The sequence below is a fragment of the Thrips palmi genome, unplaced genomic scaffold (assembly GCF_012932325.1).
Source record: "Thrips palmi isolate BJ-2018 unplaced genomic scaffold, TpBJ-2018v1 HiC_scaffold_10, whole genome shotgun sequence".
Taxonomy (NCBI): Eukaryota; Metazoa; Arthropoda; class Insecta; order Thysanoptera; family Thripidae; genus Thrips; species Thrips palmi.
The window spans coordinates 8,114,167-8,134,792 of record NW_023144621.1 but is presented as its reverse complement, the minus strand read 5'-3'; the positions used below and the strand labels follow the sequence as shown (position 1 = coordinate 8,134,792).

Sequence of the window (20,626 nt, the reverse complement as noted above, 5' to 3'; positions counted from 1 at the left end):
GAGGCGGCGGCGCGCGGCGGGACACCGGCCGGCCGGTGCCCAACGCAACGCACGGTGGACCTGCGGACCCCGCCACCGCGTCGAGCGGCGTCGAGCCACCCACACACGCACCGCCACACGGCGAGGCGCCGCGACGCGCCGCGAGGACCAAGGACGCGGACTGAAATACCGAACACCGCACCGGCCAATCGAGCCAATCACTGCTTGGCCACGCTGCTCCCGGCAGCGCTTCCGGCACCACCACGAGTACGTGTGCGAGACGCGTTGCCGATGCGAGGCTCGATGGCGCCCCTAGGATGGCGCCTTGGCTGTGGAGCAGACTGATTCCGGGGGTCGTTTTCGTCGCTATCTTCTCCCTAACACTCGTGGGGTGTTTCTTAAGATTGCGAGAGAGGCAGCGACGGAAAAGACTCTCGGAATCAGTCTACTACACTGGGCAGTGCTAAGTTGAGTGGCGAAGCACGGCAGGCAAGGCAGTGGCGCGCCACGCCGCCAACCACCCACGCCCCCGCCTCCTCCACCACTGTAGGCGCCGCGTTCCGCGTTCCCTCGCTCATTTTGGCGGCGTCCACTTCGACTTTCGCGTCCTGCCGGGGCTGCCGGGTAGCCTTCCACACACTCCCTCTCTCCCCAATTACGGAATCGCCGAATCCATCACGGCGATAGTGCGTGCGGCGCGGCCACTCGCCGACAAAGCGGATGGATAATCCGAATTCGTTCTTCTTTCCCCGTCTTTCCTTTTCCTCGCTTCGCGCGGCCGGGCGATTCAGAAGATCGGTCCCTCCCTCGCACCCTTGCGGAGAGTCCCATGAGTGCGAGAGCGACAGCTTTCAGAATCGCTCGGCTGTTTGAGTCCACCTCTCCTCGCGGGCCGCCGCCGCCACCGGCCGCCAGAGGCTCGTAAAGAGCCTCATGGCCTCATGGCCGCCTCTAGGCCCGCTACAAGTGCAACAAGCCAGCGGGCTGCCAAATGGACCCGGACCGGCTCAACTTTGCACTGCCCGGCTCCACCAGCATCGACGCCCGCCAGCAGACTGAGTCGGAAAGTCGTTTTGGTCGCTCTGTCTCTCTTGCTCTCATAGGAGCGAGAGAGACAGAGCGACGAAAAGTACTCTCGGAATCAGACTGCAGGCACTTGCACTTGACGACGCCCGGGCGGGCCTAGGGCGGGCCTAGGGCGGGCCTAGGGCGGGCCCGCCGCCTGGCCGCGGTCATGCACCCGGGCGGGGGAACGCGCCGACTTCAGGATCTCGTTGCTCCCAAAGCCAAGTTTCAACTTCTCCGAAATAAAAAGTACTTTTTCGCTTTGTTCCTCTCGCAGTCCCGTAAAGGTGCAAGAGAGAGACAGAGCGACGAAAGCACTGAAGCCGGCATGCTCCGAGTGTTTGGCCACGCGCGTGCCGTGTGCCAAGAGACACGCAAGCCGATAAGCGAGTCGTGGTGGTCCTTGTTGCTCTAGTTCCTAGTTGTGGCGTTCTAGACTTCGAGTGTAGCAGAAGGCCGCCGCGGCGGGGCGAGGCGAGTTAGTGGGCCGCTAATAATCACTGCCAGGTCCGGCTCGCCAAAGAAAGCGTCGACATTGGCACCGGCAGTGCTGTCGTCGCTCTGCCTCTCTCGCACTCGTGGGGCGCCCGGCATGGGAGCGAGCGAGACAGAGCGCAGTTCGGAATCAGCCTGCGGCAACGCCAAGCACAGCACCGCGGTGGCGCCCCTCCTCGCGGCGCCGTGGCGACTGCGTAGCCTGGCGTAGCCTCGACGGCAATCTTTAGGTGCTTAGCTGCGCCGCTGCGCCCATGGCGACGCCGCCACGCCCCAAAGAGGCCGCTCCACGCTCCGCCCATCAACGCCATCGCGGACCATGTCCATTCCCATGCATGATGGACGCCTATGGGTCGCCTGTGGGTCACCGAAGGGACCCTTCGGGGCGTCTGCGCCGGCAGTTTTCAACGTTTTCTGACTCGCGACTTCCAAGACGAATCACCCTTTTGGCCAGATGTGTCACTCTTTGAATTTAAGTGCGGTCGCATATGGGCGCCGCCTATAGTCGCCTCAGCCGCCACGCTAACCGTGTCAAGGGGAGAGAAAAGACTAGCTTCGTGGCCGACGGCTGCCCGGGACATTCTCGGAACGAAATTTCCTCACACACTCATCACACTCACGCGCTCGAGACGAGGAGAGAGGGAGAGACGACGACGACGCGTGGCCATGGGCGTTTTTGCTTCCAGATTTGGCGCGGCAGGCGTTCCTTCTCTGCGGCTATTGGTCTGGAACGAGCGGCGCAGGCGTCGCGACGCCTCGCCTCAAAAGCGGCGACTTGACTCACTACAGTGGCGTAGCAACACGACGATGCAGGCGTGACGCATGCGTGACGCAGGCAGGGTGCAAGAAGCAAACTGCAGCCGCGCGAAAAAGAGCTGCGCTTCCATGTAAGTCAAGTCCTGCAGTCCGCGACATCGCGTACCTCTCGACTCGGCGACGCTGGGCGACGCCAGTCCGTCTCCATCTGCCGTCTGGCTTGTCCATCTGCAGCGCGCCGCGAGGGCCGCGAGGCACAGCGCACATCATGTGGCCGCGGAGCCGCGGGCGAGCGCGGCATGTGGACTTCCCCCTCCCGGCCGGCCGTCCCTCGGCATGCTTGCACTCAGCACTGCTTGCTGCTTCTCGGGAAATGAAATGGCCACACCATCCATCGTCGTCGTCCCTCGAGCGAGACGGAACGACAAACGCCGCGCGGCTCGACCAGCCCAAGCAGACCCGACCCAAGCAAGGCGGCGGCGTCATTCACTTTGGCGCCCCGCTAATGCCCCCGTACTAAACGGCCGGCCCGCCCTCGGGCCCGCCACAGCGTTCCCCACAGCGCTTTCGTCGCTCTGTCTCTCTCGCGCTCGCGGAAGCTCGCAGGGACGCGAGAGAGACAGAGCGACGAGGCACTGTGCGAAATCAGGCTATTGAGCGGAAACGGCGTCCCACCGCCTACAAGTCGGCCATCGCCTTCCAGCATCTGCGAGGTGGCGATCCCGAACAGCGCTCTCGTCGCTGTCCCTCTCTCTCTCGCACTCGCGTGGCGTTCACCGCGGGTACAAGAGAGACAGCTTGCTGCTGACCGCACGGTCGCGATAGCGCCGTCGGTCCGTCCGGGACTCACGCGCCAAATTCAAATCAGCATTGCGCATAGCTGGGAAGGTGCACCGCGCCTACAGTATGTGAAGTGAGGTTCCGGCTGCTGGAAGCCCAAGGAAAGTCCAAAGGGAAGTCCGAAGGGAAGTCCAAAGGGAAGTAAGTCCAAAGGGAAGTAAGTCCAAAGGGAAGTCCAAAGGGAAGTCCGAAGGGAAGTCCAAAGGGAAGTAAGTCCAAAGGGAAGTCCAAAGGGAAGTAAGTCCAAAGGGAAGTCCAAAGGGAAGTAAGTCTAAAGGGAAGTAAGTCCAAAGGGAAGTAAGTCCAAAGGGAAGTAAGTCCAAAGGGAAGTAAGTCCAAAGGGCAGTCCGAAGGGTAGTCCAAGGGAAGAAAGGCGCGCGTGGAAAAGGCGTGCGCTTCCGCGGCGACCTTCCGCGGCGACCACGCCCGCGCAGAGCACGGCGGAGCACGCCCCGCCCGCGTCCCGCCCGCGCACCGCCCGCTGCAGAGGGGCCGAGAGGGGCGGCTTGGCGGCCTGGAGGGTTCAACGCACCGCCACAATGTTTGGAGCGCGGCGCGCGCTACCGCGAAAACCAGTCGGGTCGGCGCGGCGTGGCGCCTGCCAGTGTAGGCCAGTGCAGCGTGACCGCGATTATTTGGAATTTCCGGACGATATTCCGGGCCGAGCAGCATGGCAGCGACGACAACGCGAGCACGCCCCGCCGAAAGGCGTTTTCGTCGCTCGGTCTCTGTCTCACTCATGGGGCAATCCGTGGATGCAAGAGAGATAGAGCCCAGCCAGCAGCCAGCCCCGCCCCCGGGCATGCACCGAGCCGGCATGGTCACCGACTGCAGCGCGCAGCGCGACCGGACCGAGAAAAAAATATGCAAAATTCCGACGCGGAAACAAACAGACACGTAGGCGAGGGCGGCACGGTGTCCGGTCCAGCTGCCCCCTCGCGCCAGGCCGCCCCACCACCAGCGTCGGGGCCTTCTTGTACCTACGCGCCGCCAAACGCTTTATGGCAACCAACAACAGCGCCTGGGAACGCCGCTGCAGTACTACACTGACAATCCATGGGTAAGTTTGCTCCGTTTTGAATGTCAAAATTTGGCCTTTTGAAATTGAATGGGGAACTGCAGTATATACTGTGAACAATGTATACAGTTTGGAGCAACAAGACCAGTAGGGGCAGATACCAGGTCAACGCGCCCAACCAGGCCAGGTGCCGCATTGTTTCCTGCACCGCCCTGCACTGAATCGGGGGCCAGCGACAAGGCACGGCGAGGGAACGGGGGCGGGGACGGCGGGGACGGGGCTGGTGGGGCGGCTGTCCCGGGGAATTCCGAGGAAACACAAGGGGCAGGCCGGCAGCCGGCAGGCCCCGGCGGCTTGTCGGCGGTACGGTGCCACAGCCATTCACCCCGCGTCCACCGTGTTGCAGGTGACTCACGCCGGATCCTGCCCAGCCCCATCAACGGCCACAGCATCCCCGGCCGCCGTATGCCGCGCCGGCCGCGCCCGGAGGCATTCCCGGAACGCAAGTGCGTCTGCCGCCGCCCGGCCAGCGGCGTTGGCTGCCCAACCGAGAGTGTCCCTGTCTGTGTTCGGACAGCGCGGGGCGTGGCGGGGCGTGGCGGGGCGTGGTGGGGCGGGGGCGAGGAGCCAACCAACCTGTCTCGCGGCGTCCGAGTCCTCCGTGGGTACGCCTGGAGGCAGGCCGGCAGGCCCCGCGGGCCCAGGCACACAGTCAGACGGAGCACTGCGTCGTCCACCCGCTTCGGGGAACTGGAGAAAAGCCGCCACATTCCGAGGGCGCCGTCAACCGCGCCGCGCTGGGCCCGGGGAACAGGAACAGAGACCGCTGCGTGGGAAAATGAATCACCGTGGCCGGATCAGACCGGGTAACGAGACTCTGGCCGTCAGCGCCGCGTCGCCGCGTCCGTCCGGCGGAGCGTCTCTCGGACAGGTATACGCCCCACCGCGCCCCCCGACGGCCCCGCCTTCGAGTCCGGAGCGCGACGGACGGCCGAGACACAAAAAACAGGCGGCGACGGCACTGCACGGCCCAGCGACGCAACAAGAGCAAAAGGACGCCGTCGAAGTCGAGAGGCAAGCCACCACTGCACCACGCCCATGCGGCGCGGCGCGGCGAGCGCGGCCAGACTGCAGCTCCTTACTGCAGACAAGAGGGGCTCGCCGTTTCGGATTCCGCGAATGCCTCGATGGCCGGCAGCGGCGGCAGACGGCGTCCACGGCGGCGGCGTCACTTTCCTCGCGCTGCACGGCCTGCAGCACAAAGCGCTTACCGATCATCGGGGAAGGCCGGTGCGCCGTCTTGACGGCCGTCGCCATGGCGGAGCACGGCGGGCCGTTCCCTCTTCAAGACGCACTCGACACTACTGTTGGCGGCGCGCGGGTGGCGGACAACGGAAAACCGCGGCGTCGGCGGCGTCTGAAGCGTCGCGACGCCGACGTCAATCACACTGCGGTCCGGCGTGGCCTGGCTGGACGGGGCGTCCCTACACCTGACCGGCGCGCAGCAAACTGAACCGAACCCACTGAGTACCGGCTTGACTCGCCGGCTGGCTGGGGCCCTCGCCGGCTCGAGGGAGCGGTGGGGGACAGAGGGGCCGAGGGGCCTGGTGCGGCGGCCGCCTCATCGGCCGAGGCGGAGGGGAGGGGGGAGGGGAAAGGGGGCGGGCAGCAGGTTGCCAGTGTTTGTCCTGTAATACGTGCTTGAGGCGGTGCGGGGACAACGCGCGACAACGAGTGAGGCCACATTGGCCACATTCATACATCGCCAGCCTACACAATTTTCTTGCATTTCACACCTACATTGTCTGCCGCGCGACCCTGGCTCGTGTAACAAGACAAAATACAGAAAACGGACAGCTCGGTTCGGCGGGTCACGGAGGAGACACGGGGAGGCTCTCAGTACAGTTAGGACTCCGGTGTGGCACCGTTGCATTGGATAGTCGTGACAGTCGGGAGATACTGCATGTAAAGCCCCTATGACTCGGCGGCTCTAACCGTGCCCCTCCCCGCTTCCCCGCACGGGGGTTATGAGCTGCGCTGTGTGGTCCTAGGCCGGAGAGAGAGGGGAGAGGGGAAAGGTGTAGGTGAGCGTGAGTCAGGTCGGGTCGTAAAGAGAGAGGAGGGACGATGGGCTTAAGACGGCATGGACACGGCGCCTTGATGGCGTGCCGTGGCGTGCCGCCCAGCCTCATGGATACCGCGATGGACCCATTCCAGCCTACAACCCCACCCGTAGAGCCAAGCCAAGCCGACCAAAAAGCCCCGACGCGTTCTTCCTCTGGGGCCGCGCGCCGCACGAGCTGCGTGGGTTTCGCTGGGACACCGGCACGTCCTCTCGTCTTGGGCACGACCGGCCCGACCACTTCGCCCAATCCCATCCTCAATCCGATCGGACGCCCCCCCCCCCTTTTCCCCTCAACCTCACACACACTCGCTGCTTCCATAGTAGGGGGCCTCGAATGTGCAGGTATGCACACCTGCGGTGAACGCTGGGGACATGCAGGGGCGTAACTCGAAACTCGATGCGCCGGGCGGCGCGGCAGCGGTGCGGTGCGACCATGGTGCGACGGTACAGTGTGCCACAAAAGTCACCCCTCGCGGCGCTACGTGGCGACCACCCTCTGCGCGGCCCGCGTTGCACCTCCAGTGCGGTGCGGAGCCTAGAGGATGGGGTGGGGTGGCGTCCCTGGCCGGCCGGGCCGTGACGTTTGGTCGCGACGCGTCGCCAAGCCGCGCGGGCCGTGGGGATGACCGCGACGGTGGGGTGGGGCGGCGCGGTCGGCGCGGTGGGAGGCGTCATGCTCCGAGTCCGCGACGCGCGACGCGGGACACCTCCTCGGCGGAGATGACAGCCTGGTGCAATCTGGCGACACTAGCGCCGCCTCCACGGGACGGTCCCGGCCGCGCCACGCCACGCTCTGCCTCGCTGCGGCGCTGCGGTCGGTGGCGGAGGCCTGTCCTGTCCACGGAAGGGGAGAAGGGACTCACCGGGCGTCGAGGCCGGCGACTTGGTGCGGCCGGCGCTGCTGCTGGAGCTCGTCTTGGTCGTCATGCTGGTGGTGGTGGTAGACGACGTGGACGAGCGGCGGAAGTCGGTCGTGTCTCTGGCCTTGGACGTCGACGACGTGGAAGACTGCAGAGTGCAGAGCAAGGATATGCTGACTAAAGAGAACCTCCCTTGGACAGACGCGGATCCAGAGGGGAGGGAATACCCTGAAAGGAAGGCAAAACGTCGCACTTTGCCCCCGTAAGAGGGCAAACTTCCCCCAGAACCATTCCCTGGATCCGCCCTTGCCTTGAATTACAAACATGAGTCGTCAGTCCGTCGATGTACCTTTCTAGTGGAGGACCGTTCAGGGGAGCGGCTCGGAGACCGTTCCGGGGACGACCGTGACGGGGAGGACCGCGTCGGCGAAGTCGAGGAAAGACCCTTGGTCGGCGACCTGGTGCCGCTGGTCGTGCTGGACGTGGTGGTGACCCGGGTGGTGACGACCTTGCTGGTGGGTGACTTGGTCGTGGTGGTGGTCGTCACCTTCTCCGTGACCGTGTTGCCCGACTTGCTGGAGGTGGTCGTCGTGGTGGACGTGGTGCGGCCGTCCTGCTTCACCTGCTTGTCCTTGCTCAGGACCTGCTCCGCCTGCACGGTTCCCTCCAGCCGCTCCTTGGCCTTGCGAATTTGGGTGCGGATGCGGCGGCGCTGCTCGTAGCCCACTACTCGCTCCAACTAGACACAACACACGGACAGCTTCTTAGAAAAGGTTCAAAAAGTACAAAGTTCAAGGCTGAACTTTCAACATGCGTCTCTTTCAGGCATGAGCTTCTCGCTGTTCTACACACAATACCATTTTCTAGTTTTGCAAAATTTTGTCAAATTAAATTTACTTATCAGAGATTGCAGTCACATACTATCTACTAATAACACCCACTAATCAAAAGAATACCAACAATGAGTCTATCCTTGAGTACGTAGCCGGAAAGATTTGACCAAAATTCTTAGTCAATGACAAAATCACAAGGTTACCAGAGTGACACAACTGTCAAAAGTATTTCACTATCTTTTCATGTTTGTTGCATTGGCCTATATTTTAGACAATACACACACCCAAACCTAATGAATAATGGATAACGCATCATCTTTTCAGCCCCTTTCACCTACTCCATATAATGTAATTTGTGAACAGACAGGGTTCTGAATGCAGCCAAAATGCTATATTTCCAATCGGGCAAATGATTGTTATTATTGAAATCTATGATGTTTCACATTCAAACATGAGCTGAGCAACGGCCGATATAAAAACCCTAACCTATAAACTAGATTACCTGTACTGTGCGTAAGAGCCCATAAACTGCACTACTCAACTCGCTCACATGAAGTTCAAGGCAGATTTATACCATTCCAAACTTAAATCATAGTCACGATAAACCATAAAGACCAAACGAAACAAACACCAAGCTCAAAATCGGTACGGGACAAAAACACTCGTCACCGGCTTGTCCAGACAGGCAGTGAGAGGGGGGCCTGCTGCGACCTGCCTGTGGGAGAAATGGCGGGAAAACGGTGGTCTTCCACCGGCAGCGAGAGAGTTGGTTGGGCTGCCTACCCACACGGCGCTCTTGCCCTGCAGCTGCGCCCTGGCGCGCTGGACCCAACTATTGACGGAAAGCATGTCTGCTCTGTTCTATTTTGGCGACTCTTTGCTCGCTGCTCGGGACACTCGGGGCCTGGGCCTCTCATTCTCATTAGGATGTCGGGTCACGCCGCGACGTGCCGCGACGTCCGCGCGGCTCACGCTCACCCACCGCGTTGGCATTATGCAAGCACGGCGAGGCGTGGCGAGGCGAGGCGTGCGACCCGGCCGGCTTAATTGGACCGGATCGGCCGAGGCTGCATTAACAACTCATTTATTCCGAGGCTCAGGGGCGTGATCCCGAGGCGGGGACGCCATGAGGCTTCGTCGCGCGGTCTCTCTCGCACTCATGCGACGTCCCGTCGGTGCGAGGGAGACATGGCGAAGATGCACTGTCCGGAACCATCCTGCGGGCTGCCCCGGTGGTACTCACGATGGTCTCGAGGAACTCGAGGTCGTACACCTCCTCGATGTCCACCTCTTGGCCGTCCAGGAAGACGGCGCTGCCCCGGCGTTGCTCCGCCGCCTTGGTCGTGGTGGACGCGGTGGAGGCCGTGGTCGCGGTGCTGCGGAGGTGCACGCCGAACTTGGTGCCGCGCGCCAGGCTGCTCTCCGTGGGCCGGTCCAGCGAGGAGGCCTTCGGCCTGGTGGGGCTCTTGGGCTGCTCCGGGAGGGTCGTCGCCGTGCTAGACGTGGTGGTGGTCGTGGAGGTTGTAGAATCCTTGGCCGCGGCCATCATCTTACGGCCTTGGAAAATGGACGGTCTGCTCAGGATGTCGATCTGCTTGGGCTGGCTGCGCTGCGGCGACGGTGACCTGGCCGGGGACCGGGTTGGCGACGACGCCTTGCTCGCGACGTCCTTGACAGGGGACGCGGTGCGTGAGGACGAGGTCGACGATGTCGTTTTGATGGTAGAGCTCGTGTCCGTCCGCTGCTGCAGGGAGCTGCGGCGCTCGCCGTCTAAGAAGGACGTCGCCGTCTTGGTCGTGGAGGTCGTCTTCTTGCTGGTGTCGGGGAAGAGCTCCCTGCGCACAGAGTCTCTGCGGGCGGGGCTGCTGGCGTCTGGCTTCTTCGGGGCGGTCTTGATGTCCTTCGGCAGCGAGTCCTGACGCACGGGTGTCGTGTGGCCGTTGAGGCGTGCGGGCTGCGGAGCCGAGGGCTGTGGCTCGGCGACGGGCTTCGGGCTGAAGGTAAGGGCGAAGCTAGGTGGCTCGGGGGACGGGGAGCGCTTCCTAGGGATCGTGTCCTTGGCGATGGTGACGCCTGGCGGCAGCACTGGCGCGGTGGCCGTGGTGGTGGTGGTCTCCACCGTGGTCTCCGTCAGCACCTTGCGGCCCTCGAAGATCGACGGGCGGCTCAGCACGTCCCTCTGCCTGGTCGTGGCGTCCGCGCTCTGCTGCGACTCGTGCTCCTCCTGCGTCTCGAGCTTCTCCGTGACGGTCTGGCCGCTGGCGATGGTCTCGAACATGGCCTTCGCCTTGCTCACGTTGCCGGGGCTGTCGGTGGCCGGGGCCGGCCGGTGCGGCGTCTTCAGCTCCGAGATGGACAGCGTGCGGGAGCTCTCCATGAAGCGATTCACCTGTCGGAACAATTTATGCATTACCGCCAAAGGTCGTAAAGGCAACACTGTAGAGAAATGGGACTTTCCCCGCCACGCCGCTTTACCTTGTCCGACACACTGAGGTTCGCCACGTCGTTCTCGTCGTCCTCGTTGTTCTCCAGTTCCCGCTGCTCGCTGGACCTGCGCTCGTCCAGCTGGGGCAGCTTGTTGACGGAGCCCTGCCGCGGCCCGGGGCCCTCCTCGTCCGACCCCGGCTCGCTGACGCGGTCCGCGTAGCGCGGCCGGCTGCTGTCCGACTCATCACCGGCCGTGCACACGGAGGGGGCGCGCCCGCCGGGCCGCCCGTCCGGAGAGGACTCCCGCGAGGACTTGGGCAGCTGCACGTGAATGGTGGCGTTGAGGAGCACGTTCTCCTTGTCCGTCACCTGCAACGGCATTCTGGGTGAGTTGTGTTGGGTAGCGAGATTCCACCCTAACGGGTAACCAACTCAAGTTCAAGTTTATCATGTACTACTGAATGATTGAAATAATCGAGAATACTATATTGATAAGACGTGAATACTTTTGGTTATTTAATAATTATGAATAACACAGGTTACAGGAGGTTTTAAATGATGTTCATTATTAGGGATTTTTTGATGTTTTTGGTGTGAGAGGAGAGAGGTGAGAGTTTTTGCTAACTTTGGGTGACCACTGCGTCCAGTTTAGCTGCGGTCAAAGGCCTCCCTCAACGCCTAGTATTCTTAAGGCGCCACTCTTTCATGCCCTGCCTCGGCAAGGCTTTGACCGCAGCTAGTTTGGAAGCAGGAGCCTCGCAAAAATAGTCAAAAGGCGATTGAGTCTCCTATGATTGTGACTATTATGATGATTATTTTACTGGTTACGAACTGGACGTACACGGTTTATCTCGAGTTGGCTTCCTTTTGGGTTCCTGTTCTATCCTTACCTTGCGCGCGTACTGCTCCTCTTGCCGGCGACGCATGTCCTCCAGCTCCCACATGTAGGCGTCCACGCCGGTGGGGGTGTCCGTCTGGTCCGCGTTCGGCACGTCTGTCTCGTCGCCCGAAGTGAATGACTCCTCGCGCCGGTGGTGCCCGTTGGTCATGGAGGTCTGGTTGGTGGAGGACGTCACCGTCGTGGTGGTCGTGCTGCTGCTGCCACGCCTTTCGCTGGTGGCGTTCTGCTTCCCCGACACCTTGTCCACCTTGACGGTGAGCTTGCTGCGAGAATTGTCCTTCTCGACGGTCTTCTTGGTCTGCTCTGTGGTGCCTCCACAACGCACGCAGCGCCAGTTCTTCTTGAGCTTGATCAGCTTGATCTCCTCACCGCTCGCCACGCAGCGCACGTGGAACTTGCGCTTGCACTCCGCCGTGCACTGGACGGTATCCTTCTCGGCGCCCAGCTTCAGGTGGCAGGCGCCGCACACCTCAAGCACGGTGCCACCGTAGATCCTGGACGTGCTCGTGCTGGTGGTCGTCGTCGTGGTGCCCGTGACCAGCTCAGGCTTCGAGGACTGCCGCTTGGGCGTGGGGGCGGGCTGCTTCTTGACGACGTTCCTGTCGCTGTTGGTGCGCGTCAGGCTGTCCAGTCGGGACTCCTGCCTCGTCCCGCGCCGCTCGCCCTCCAGGAACGCCTCGTTCTGCTCACGCTTGCTGCTCGTCTTCGTCGTCTGCTTGGTGGTGGACGTCAGGTCGATGTCGTCATCGTCATCGTCGACAAGAAACTCTTCAGGGGGCGCTTCGTTCTCCAGGTCACTGTAGTAGTCGCCCGTGGAGATGGTCTTGTCCTTGACCACGCCGCACAGTGCGCTCAGGTCGATGCGGTCCTTGGACTCCCTCTTGTTGGACGTGGTGGTGGTCTTGATGTCCGTCAGGGCCACGCCGCTGGGCCGCAGAGGCGGGCTGGCCGCGGACGAGCGGTCACTCTCTGCGCCCGAGTCGGCGAGAAAGGGGACGCGCTTGCGACTCCCGTCAGACGACCGCCGTCTGGTCAACGTCTTAGTTATGGTGGTCGTCTTCTTTGTTGTGCTGGAGGTCGTCTTGATGGAGTCTCCACCGCAGCGCACGCAACGCCAGTTCTTCTTGAGCTTGACCAGCTTGATGTCCTCACCGCTCGCCACGCATCGCACGTGGAACTTGCGCTTGCACTCCGCCGTGCACTGGACGGTGTCCTTCTCGGCGCCCAGCTTGAGGTGGCAGGCGCCGCACACCTCCTGGGACATGCCGCCGTACAGCCGGTGCGACGACGGTGTCCTCGTGTGGCCTCTGGGCTTGTCCTTGTCGGCGTCCTCTGGTCGCGGGGTTGTCCTCACGAAGGCCGACTTGGACGGCAAGGGCTGAGCCGGCTTGGCGGCGGGCCTGGCGGGACTGGGGCTCGGTGCAGGGACGCGCACGTTCGGAGTGCGCACGTTGGTCTTGTCTGCGAAGGGCCTCTTGGTGGCGGGCAGGGAGGATGTCGACGGCGTGCGCGTGTCTACGGGGCGCTTCCCCGCGGGCCGCCCTGCCGTGGACCTGGGCCGCTCCGGGCTGGACGACGACGACCGCCTCTGGCCGGGCACCTTCCTGGAGGGCGTGACGGGCGCGGACGCGTCGCGCGGCCGCTGCGTGGGCTTGCCGACAGGATGGGTCCGCTGGCCCGCCGCCCTGGGGATGCTGGTCACCCTCGTCGGCTTCTTTGACGGCGATGCTGGCGCCGCGGCCGCGGGTTTGCGAATAGGCGAGCGCTCCGGGCTGCTAGTAGGTGTACGCGGGGATGCCCTGGTTGGGGCTGCAGAAGGCCCCGCTGGCCGCTGTGCTACCGCTCCCGGCCTGGAGGGCGGGGCGGTGGCGGGGCGTACCGGCGAGCGTTCGGGGCTGGTGCAAGGCGAGATGCTGGACGACTGTGGCTCTCTGGTGGGTGTGCGTCGGGGCGGTGAGGTCCGCGACGGTGACACTGTCGGCGCGGTGCGGCGGGCTTCCTCGCGGATGAACATGGCGGTCTCCGTCTGCTTGGTCACGACCTCCGAGTCCTTCTTGGGCTCGAGCACGCCGCCCTCGGGAATGGTCCGGAAGCACTTGATGGGGGTGAAGCGGTCGGGGCTGGTGGCGTCCTTCTTCTCACCGCGCTCCGCGCGCTGGAACAGTTCGCTGGCCAGCGAACCGTCGGAGCTGTACTCCGGTGACTTCTCCCGCTTGTACGGGGCGGACGGCGTGAAGGACGCCGAGGGCTGCGGCTTGGAGGGCACGTCGCGCACCGGCGACGTCTCCTTGCTCGTGGAACCCCCCTTGAGGGTCTCCGACGACGACTTGCGGGCGAGTTCGTGCGTCCAGGTGGCCGACGACGACACGGACGTCTTGCTGTTGCTTCGGCGGCGACCCGCGGTCGAGAGGCAGGCGTCGCTGTCGTCCGCCGTGCTGGACGTGGGGGACCTGGACCGCGGCCTGGTGCCCTCCCGGGTGGGGCTCGCGCGGGGCGAGGCGCCGGGCGTGCCGGAGCGCTTCTTCGTGGCGGCGCGAGACGCGCTGGACGTGAAGCGGCGCTTGTCCTTGCTGGTGCTGCTGCTGCGCCTGATGGTCGACGAGTCGAAGCTGGTCGTGACGGACTTGGTCGGAGAGGGTCCTCGCGGTTTGTCTTTGCACGGCGACGCCCTGTTACTGTCCGGCGTCGCACCCCGACTGCTCTTCCTCGGTGACGACGGTCGTGAAGAGGGCCGCGACGACGTGGTGGCCTCACGGTCCACCGAGCCCCGGGAGTCGAGGGCGCGTGTGGGTGTGGCGCGTGCCGAGCTGGGCGCGGGGCTGGCGCGCAGCGCGCTCGCGAAGTACTGGTGCGTGGGGCTGAGGTCCTCGCTGATGCGCTTGCTGTTGTAGGAGGACGCGTAAGTTGTCACGTACTGGTCCGCGTCCACCTCGGTGCGCGGCCTCTGCGGCTGCGACTTGGGTTGGCTGCTGGGCCGCTGGTGCTGGCTGGTCGAGTCGTTCGTTCGTTTGTCGCTTTCTAGTGTGGTGGTCGTGCGCTGCTCGATGACGGTGGTCGCCGTCTTCTGCACGTCGCCGTTCGCGGCGGCATACTTTGGCTGCGGCGTCGCGTCCAGGTCGGTGGTGGCTGTCACGGTGGAGGTAGCCGTCGTGGCGGTGCTGCTCAGTCTGTTGCTCTCCTTGGTGGCGGCGGACGTCGCCGTGGTGGACGAACTCGATTCGAACACGAACTCGCTCTTGGCTTGCACGGCTGGCGCCGCGCCGGGGGCTTCCGAACACACGCTGCGCGGGCTCACGGGGGTGTTGGTGGACCCAGTCGCGTTCTGCGTGGACAAGTACGAGTCCAGCTTCCCGATCTCCGTCATGATGCGCTGGTCCACGCCTGCCTGCTGCTCCACTCGGCTGCCGCTGCTGGACGTCGTGGTGGTGGACACCCTCTGCGTCGCGTCGCCCTTCGTCTTCTGGTCCGCGGACGAGGTGGAGCTGATCTCCTTGATGACGACTCCAGGCTGGTCGCTGCTGGACGTCGTCGACGACTTGGTGGTGGTGACGGCCTTGGAGCTGGAGGTCGTGGACGAGCTGACGGCGCGCTGCTGCTGCTGGCTGCTGCTGCTGGTGGCGGTGCTGGATGTCTTGTACGTGGCGGACTGGCGGCGAGTGATGCTGCCGTCCGCGTTGTGGATCACGGTCTCGCCGGAGTCCACCAGCTGCATGCCAGACGGCGCCACCAGGGCGGCCTGGCCGGCCGGGACGGCGACGGTGCCGCCCTTCTCGGTCCTGCTGCTGGTGGTGACCACGCCCAGGTCGTTGGCCGAGTCATAGGCCGCGGAGGACGACTCCCGGACCACCTTCCAGGTGCCGGTGCCGCCCGTCGTCGCGGAGGTGCTCAGGGCGTAGTCCTGCTGGCGGCGGTGCAGGTCGCGGGTCGGGGACTCCGAGTCGCGCACCTCCTTCGACTTGAGCGACGTGTAGCCGCCCTGACCCTGGATGGACTCGGTGTGCGAACGCATCATCTCGCCGCCCTCCTTCATCGACGAGAAGGAGGAGGCCGTCTTCTTGGAGATGATCTGCTGTGACTGGTGGTGCCGCTCCGCGTGGCCGTCGGCGTCCGTCACCGTCTGCAGGTCCCGCAGCACCTCGCCGGTCGTGTAGAAGTCTTTGAGGCGCTGCTCGCGCAGTTTGTACATCCTGGCGCGAATCTCTTTCTTGCGGCCGAAGTCTTCGGTTTGCTGCCACTGCAACCAGAGAGCGAGAAAGGGGGTGTAAACTCGTGGGGCATACCACTCTAGAGTCCAGGACGCCTCACTCACCATTCTGCGCAGCAGGTCTTCATCTTGGATCCCGCCCACGTCGTTGGAGATAATCTGCAGCTCCTGGCCCCCTCCGGAGCCAGACGTCACCTCCGTCGTCATGGTTACGGTTTGGCCCCGCCACCTGCAACAGCGAAAGCAAAACGTTGAAGCGTCTCGTCCCGTCTCACTTCATGCAGCGCCCGGCGAGGCCACCAGGGCGCGCTGGTGGTGGATGGGTTGCCTGTCCGCACGGCGCGAACCGCGCCTGCAGTGTACTTCTGCCAACGACCGCACCACCAACGGCACTTCCGGCGACGCATAGCCCCCCATAAAATTGCATATTCTGTTAATCTGCGTCTCAATCGACGTGGACGTCGTAGGCGACTGAGGACACGCGGCCACGCGCTGCTCAGTGGGCTGATTCCGAACAGTGTTCCGTCGCTCTGTCTCTCTACGCGAGGTCCCGTGGGTGCGAGGGAGACAGAGTGACGAAACGCAGCCTACAGTTCGCTCCCGGCACAGCCGAGGCAATGTCACTCGCGCCCATTAATTAATATGCAGATCCGATCACAAAAGCCGCGCCGAACACGACGACGCCCCGACGGGCCGGGCCACGCCGAGTCGACGGCGAGCTGGTGGGCCGAAATCGCGCAAAGTCCGCGTTTCGGGTTTCGGGCGCCAAGTTCGCCGGCCAAGTGTCTGGGAACGTCGCCGGCGGAGCGCGGCCAGGACTGCGGCCGCCTCCTAATACGGGGCAGGGCGTCGGGGACCGTCGCGGACCTTCGCGGACCGTCGCGGAACCGAAGGCAAAGCGCCGAAACGGCTAGGATTATGGCCGGCAGGCGTCGCGACGGGCAGGCCGGGCGGCGCCTTCTCTGCTTTCCGTGCAGTTTTCGAAGGCCGTGGCCATGGAATCTCATTACTGTCAGTTTTTGGGACGGACCAGGAAAACAGGAGGGAGTTCCCAAAGAATACTGTGAATCCGCTTTCCAATACACACCCTAGAAGTCGCTCAGGGGCGATTCTGCCGGATTCTGCTCTCAGCTCCCGCCTACCGTACGGAAGGCCTACTATCTGGCCGGCGAAGCGAGGCCCGCTGGCCGGCCCTCCCCCGCAAACCGCAGCCCAGGAGGTCCGCGTTCGCAACGCGACAAATGGGCTCCCCCCCGGCGTAGCTTTCTCGTTGCCCTCGCGTTGCTCATGGTGGCGGACAAGGCCCGGTCCTCGACATTGGCAACTCCGTGACATTGGCCCAGCCTAGCCCGACCGGCAGGGCGGACGCGCCGGACGCCGCCAGCACAGGCGACTCCAACGAGGACCACGCCGAGCCGGGGCGCGCCGGGTCGCGGAGTCGCGGCCGGTTCCCGGTTCGCCAACACACGCACGCCGCGCCCACTCACGGCCGTTCGCTGCTCCGTTCCTGCAGGAAACCCTCGCCGAGGTAGCTCGGGGGTCCATTCCGATTCGTCGGGAGGTGCTGATGAGTCCTTTGAAGCTGGCCCAATGACTTCATGGTCGGAAGAGAGCGTCGTCGGACAGCGGGGGTATCAATTTAATGCGGCGGCGCCCGCGAACGCCGCTCCACTGTTGTTTGCAATTATTGGCTTTAGCGAAAACAACAGGAAAAACGAAGCCAGCCTCCGCGAGCGATGCTCGTTTCGTGGAAGCCGTGGTGATGCGCGAGTATTGGTCGCCTCGGGGATTCGGGGACCGTGGAGGAGGGGGGGGGGGTCTGCAGTGGGTGCCGGAGCAGCGGGAGGGCGGCGGGGCGTAGTGGACCCGTCTCCATACAAGGCGACGAAGGATGCCGACGATGAGCCAGCAGCTAGCCACACGACAACGACGGCGGACCGGGGAGGGGAGGGGGCACTAGAAGGTGGTGCAGCCAGCTGAGAAAACGGCTGCAAGCTGCCCGCTCTGAGAGCGGCCGGCAACGCCGGCAACGGCATGACGTTTGCGGTCAGAGGAATGCGCCAGCGTCAAAAACACGAGAGGAAAGACGCGGCAGGACGCGGCGAGAGGCCGCGACGACGACGGCCTCACTCCGGCGTTGGCAGCCTTTTGTCTCGGTGACACCGCGGTGACACGTCGGCCTACGCCCCCGCTGCCGTCGCCGCGTGACGAGGCGAGGCGCGGCCAGCCTTCGCCGACGTACTCTGCTTTGCCGGTCCGGCGCCGCTAGCCTCCAGCCAGCCTCCAGCCAGTCTCCAGGCAGCCTCCAGGCAGCCTCCAGCCAGCCTCCAGCCAGCCTCCAGCCAGCCTCCAGGCAGCCTCCAGCCAGCCTCCAGCCAGCCTCCAGCCAGCCTCCAGCCAGCCTCCAGGCAGCCTCCAGGCAGCCTCCAGCCAGCCTCCAGCAGCCTCCAGCCAGCCTCCAGCCAGCTCAGCAGTCCAGGCAGCCTCCAGCCAGCTCCAGCAGCCCCAGCCAGCTCCAGCAGCCACCAGCCTCCAGCAGCCTCCAGCCAGCTCCGGGAGCCTCCAGCCAGCCCCCAGGCAGCCTCCAGCAGTCTCCCGGGTCCTCCAGGCCTCGCAGCCCGCAGCGCCAGCCAGACCCGCAGACCCCGCCGCTAGCCACCAGCCCGGGCTCGGTCCTCGCGAGCACTGCGCGCTCATCGCCCCCACTCGCTGCCAGCGCGCCGTTCGCTGGTCGCGACAGGGACAGAGCAACATCCTCGATGGGCCTAATCCGCGCTCGCGCTCTACGACCCGCCATCCGCCGTCTGGAATAATAAACATATCACGGCAGGTTAAAGTAAAATGGATCAAACTGTCTACGGCGGCCGCCCACGAGCGCCCCGCAGGCTGAGCAGCGCTTTCGTCGCTCTGTCTCTCTCGCTCTCGTGCGGCGTTCCGCGGAGGCGCGAGAGCGACAGAGCGCCGTTCGGACTCAGCCTGATGATGGACGGCTAGACGGCGGAGCGCGTTATGGGTCCGCGATGACGATGGCCCCGGCCCCGCGACGGCCCCGCGACGGCCCCGCGATGCCCCGATGCCCTGCCGCCCTGCGCTGCACTCACGCAACACGGCCTAATCGAGCAACGTTTTCACATGACTGACAAAACTCAAGTGGGCCCCGAATTACCTTCCTAACTGGGCGACGCGTCCGCGCTGGCTCGCCTCTGAGTGCGTGTGTGTTGGTGTGTGTGTGTGTGTGTGTTTTGTGTGCGGTGTGTGTGGTTTGTAAACACGCCTTGTACGTCCGAATATCCCTTCGCGGGGACGGACGTGTATATAGTATACTAAATGAGTCGCGAAGACATGTGTGTCGTTGAGTGTCTGCGACGCCGTTGCTACAGTGCGTTTCGTACGTGTGTGTGAGCGCGGTGTCTGTGTGCCGAGGTCGCCGGGTACGCCCCGCCGCCTTGTATGGGCAGTGACCGTGCGCCTCATGTCTCCCAGCCCTGCCCTGCCCTGCCCTGCCCTGCCCGTGGCTTCAAGTACGGCCGAGCTGATCGATAGCTGATTGATCAGTCGCGTCAAAAACGCAAACTTTACTCTCGCGGTGAGGCCGGCACGACTCCGTAAACAAGAACACACGCACACACACGCACAGATATAGACAATGGTCAATGAAATTATACGGGAGGACGCGGTTCTTCGTAGGGAATACTCAGGACGCGTGCGGCTGCCCCCCCCCCCCACACACACACACGCAGGCACACACGCAGCGCTGCTGGAGCCTCAGGAGTGAGGATTTGATATGACCCCCGCGACGGGGCGAGTACCCCGCGAGTACCCACAATGGGCGCGTGACAGAAATTCAATGAGACACCTGCTGCGATGTCGTCAGGTCGCGAGGCGGGGCGGAGCGTGGTGGTGGTGGTGGTGGTGGTAGTGGATCACGAGAGGCGCGAGTGTCGTTGAAACCGAAGAAAAGCAAAAGTTCGCAACCACCGCGGAGTTTTTTTTGTTTGGTTATGAAAAATGTCGATGCAAAATAAAAGCAGCGTGAGAACGAAGGTGCGACGGGCGAAGGCGGTGGCCACCTCCTCAGCGCCGCGGGGCACTGCTCCTCCTTCTCCACGAACGCTGCAATTTTCGCCTTCGCCCGGCGCCGCGTCCTCGGGCACGGCCAGGCAGGCCAGGCCAGGCCGCCAGGGCGGGGCGCTCCGGCCGGTCGCTGCATTTGCATCCCGAGTGGACGCCAATTGCCGATCGCACAGTGGGCCAGAAAACCAGGGGAGCCAGTGCAGCCGCCACTCTGTCACTCTCGCACCCCTTCGAGACGCCGCATGAGTGTGTGTGAGATTGTCCAGAGTTGTGTGCTGCCGCTTGCCGCTGGCCGCTCCTCACAAGGAGTTCCGCCAGTTCCGCGCCGCGCGACACATCCGCAGACATAAAACTGTTACTCTCGAAGGCTGTTCCCTCCAACGCGCTCGCCGCACCGCGCCGGCCAGAGATACAGCCGCCGCCTGCGGACTTACTCCGAATTCCGGGCAGAGCAGCCACGCTCTGTCTCTCTTGCACTCATGGAGCGTGCCGTTTGGGGTGCGAGAGAGACAGAGCGTTCGTAATCACTGGCCTGCACTGAGAGCGCCTGGAGGGCAGGCCGTCCGCGCGCAGGGCTCGTCGGCGGGCCTGCCTACCCGCCGCCACGGCAGGCGCTCCGGACCGCGACTCGGAGACCGTTCGTGTCTCCTGCTGCTCCCCGCCGTCCTCGGCGGCGTGGTCAAAGCGGTGCGGTGTCCTGTAGAGAGTCGTTTTCGACGCTCTGTCTCTCTCGCACTCATTGGGCGCTCCGTACAGGTGCGAGAGAGACGAAAACGACTTTCGGAGTCAGTCTACAGAAATGGACACGCGGGCTCTCGAACGCACGGACGTGCCGCTCAGCGTGGCCGATTCGAGGAATCGACTATGCAAGCCGCGCGGCGCAGCACGCCACCGAGCGCAGGCGCGTGGCCGCGTGGCCGCGTCCGGGACCCTGCTGGGCACGCTTGCGCCCTGGCCGCTAGAAGGCACTGCAAGGCGAGCCGCAAGCGGCCGCAAGGCCCCAGGCAGGGTCATGGAGGCCGTAGTTTGACGTGCAGTGGCCTCATTCC

At 64.0% G+C, this 20,626-nt stretch overlaps 1 protein-coding gene across 10 annotated transcripts in view; it reads right to left on the bottom strand.

Annotated features, from left to right (window-relative positions):
- The window catches only part of LOC117654518 (mucin-5AC-like), a 65,558-nt gene that overhangs the window by 32,381 nt on the left and 12,551 nt on the right, over positions 1-20,626 (bottom strand). For all 10 annotated transcript variants that reach the window (XR_004588316.1, XR_004588318.1, XR_004588317.1 and 7 more), the window contains exons 2-7: positions 15,609-15,732; positions 11,289-15,533; positions 10,447-10,767; positions 9,215-10,360; positions 7,488-7,877; positions 7,142-7,286 (exon numbers count right to left, since the gene is read on the bottom strand). Coding sequence is in view for 6 of the 10 variants with exons in the window: in XM_034401194.1 (XP_034257085.1) it covers positions 7,142-7,286; positions 7,488-7,877; positions 9,215-10,360; positions 10,447-10,767; positions 11,289-15,533; positions 15,609-15,710 (6,349 nt within the window). In the remaining 4 variants the exon portion in view is untranslated. The remainder of the gene's footprint in view (positions 1-7,141; positions 7,287-7,487; positions 7,878-9,214; positions 10,361-10,446; positions 10,768-11,288; positions 15,534-15,608; positions 15,733-20,626) is intronic.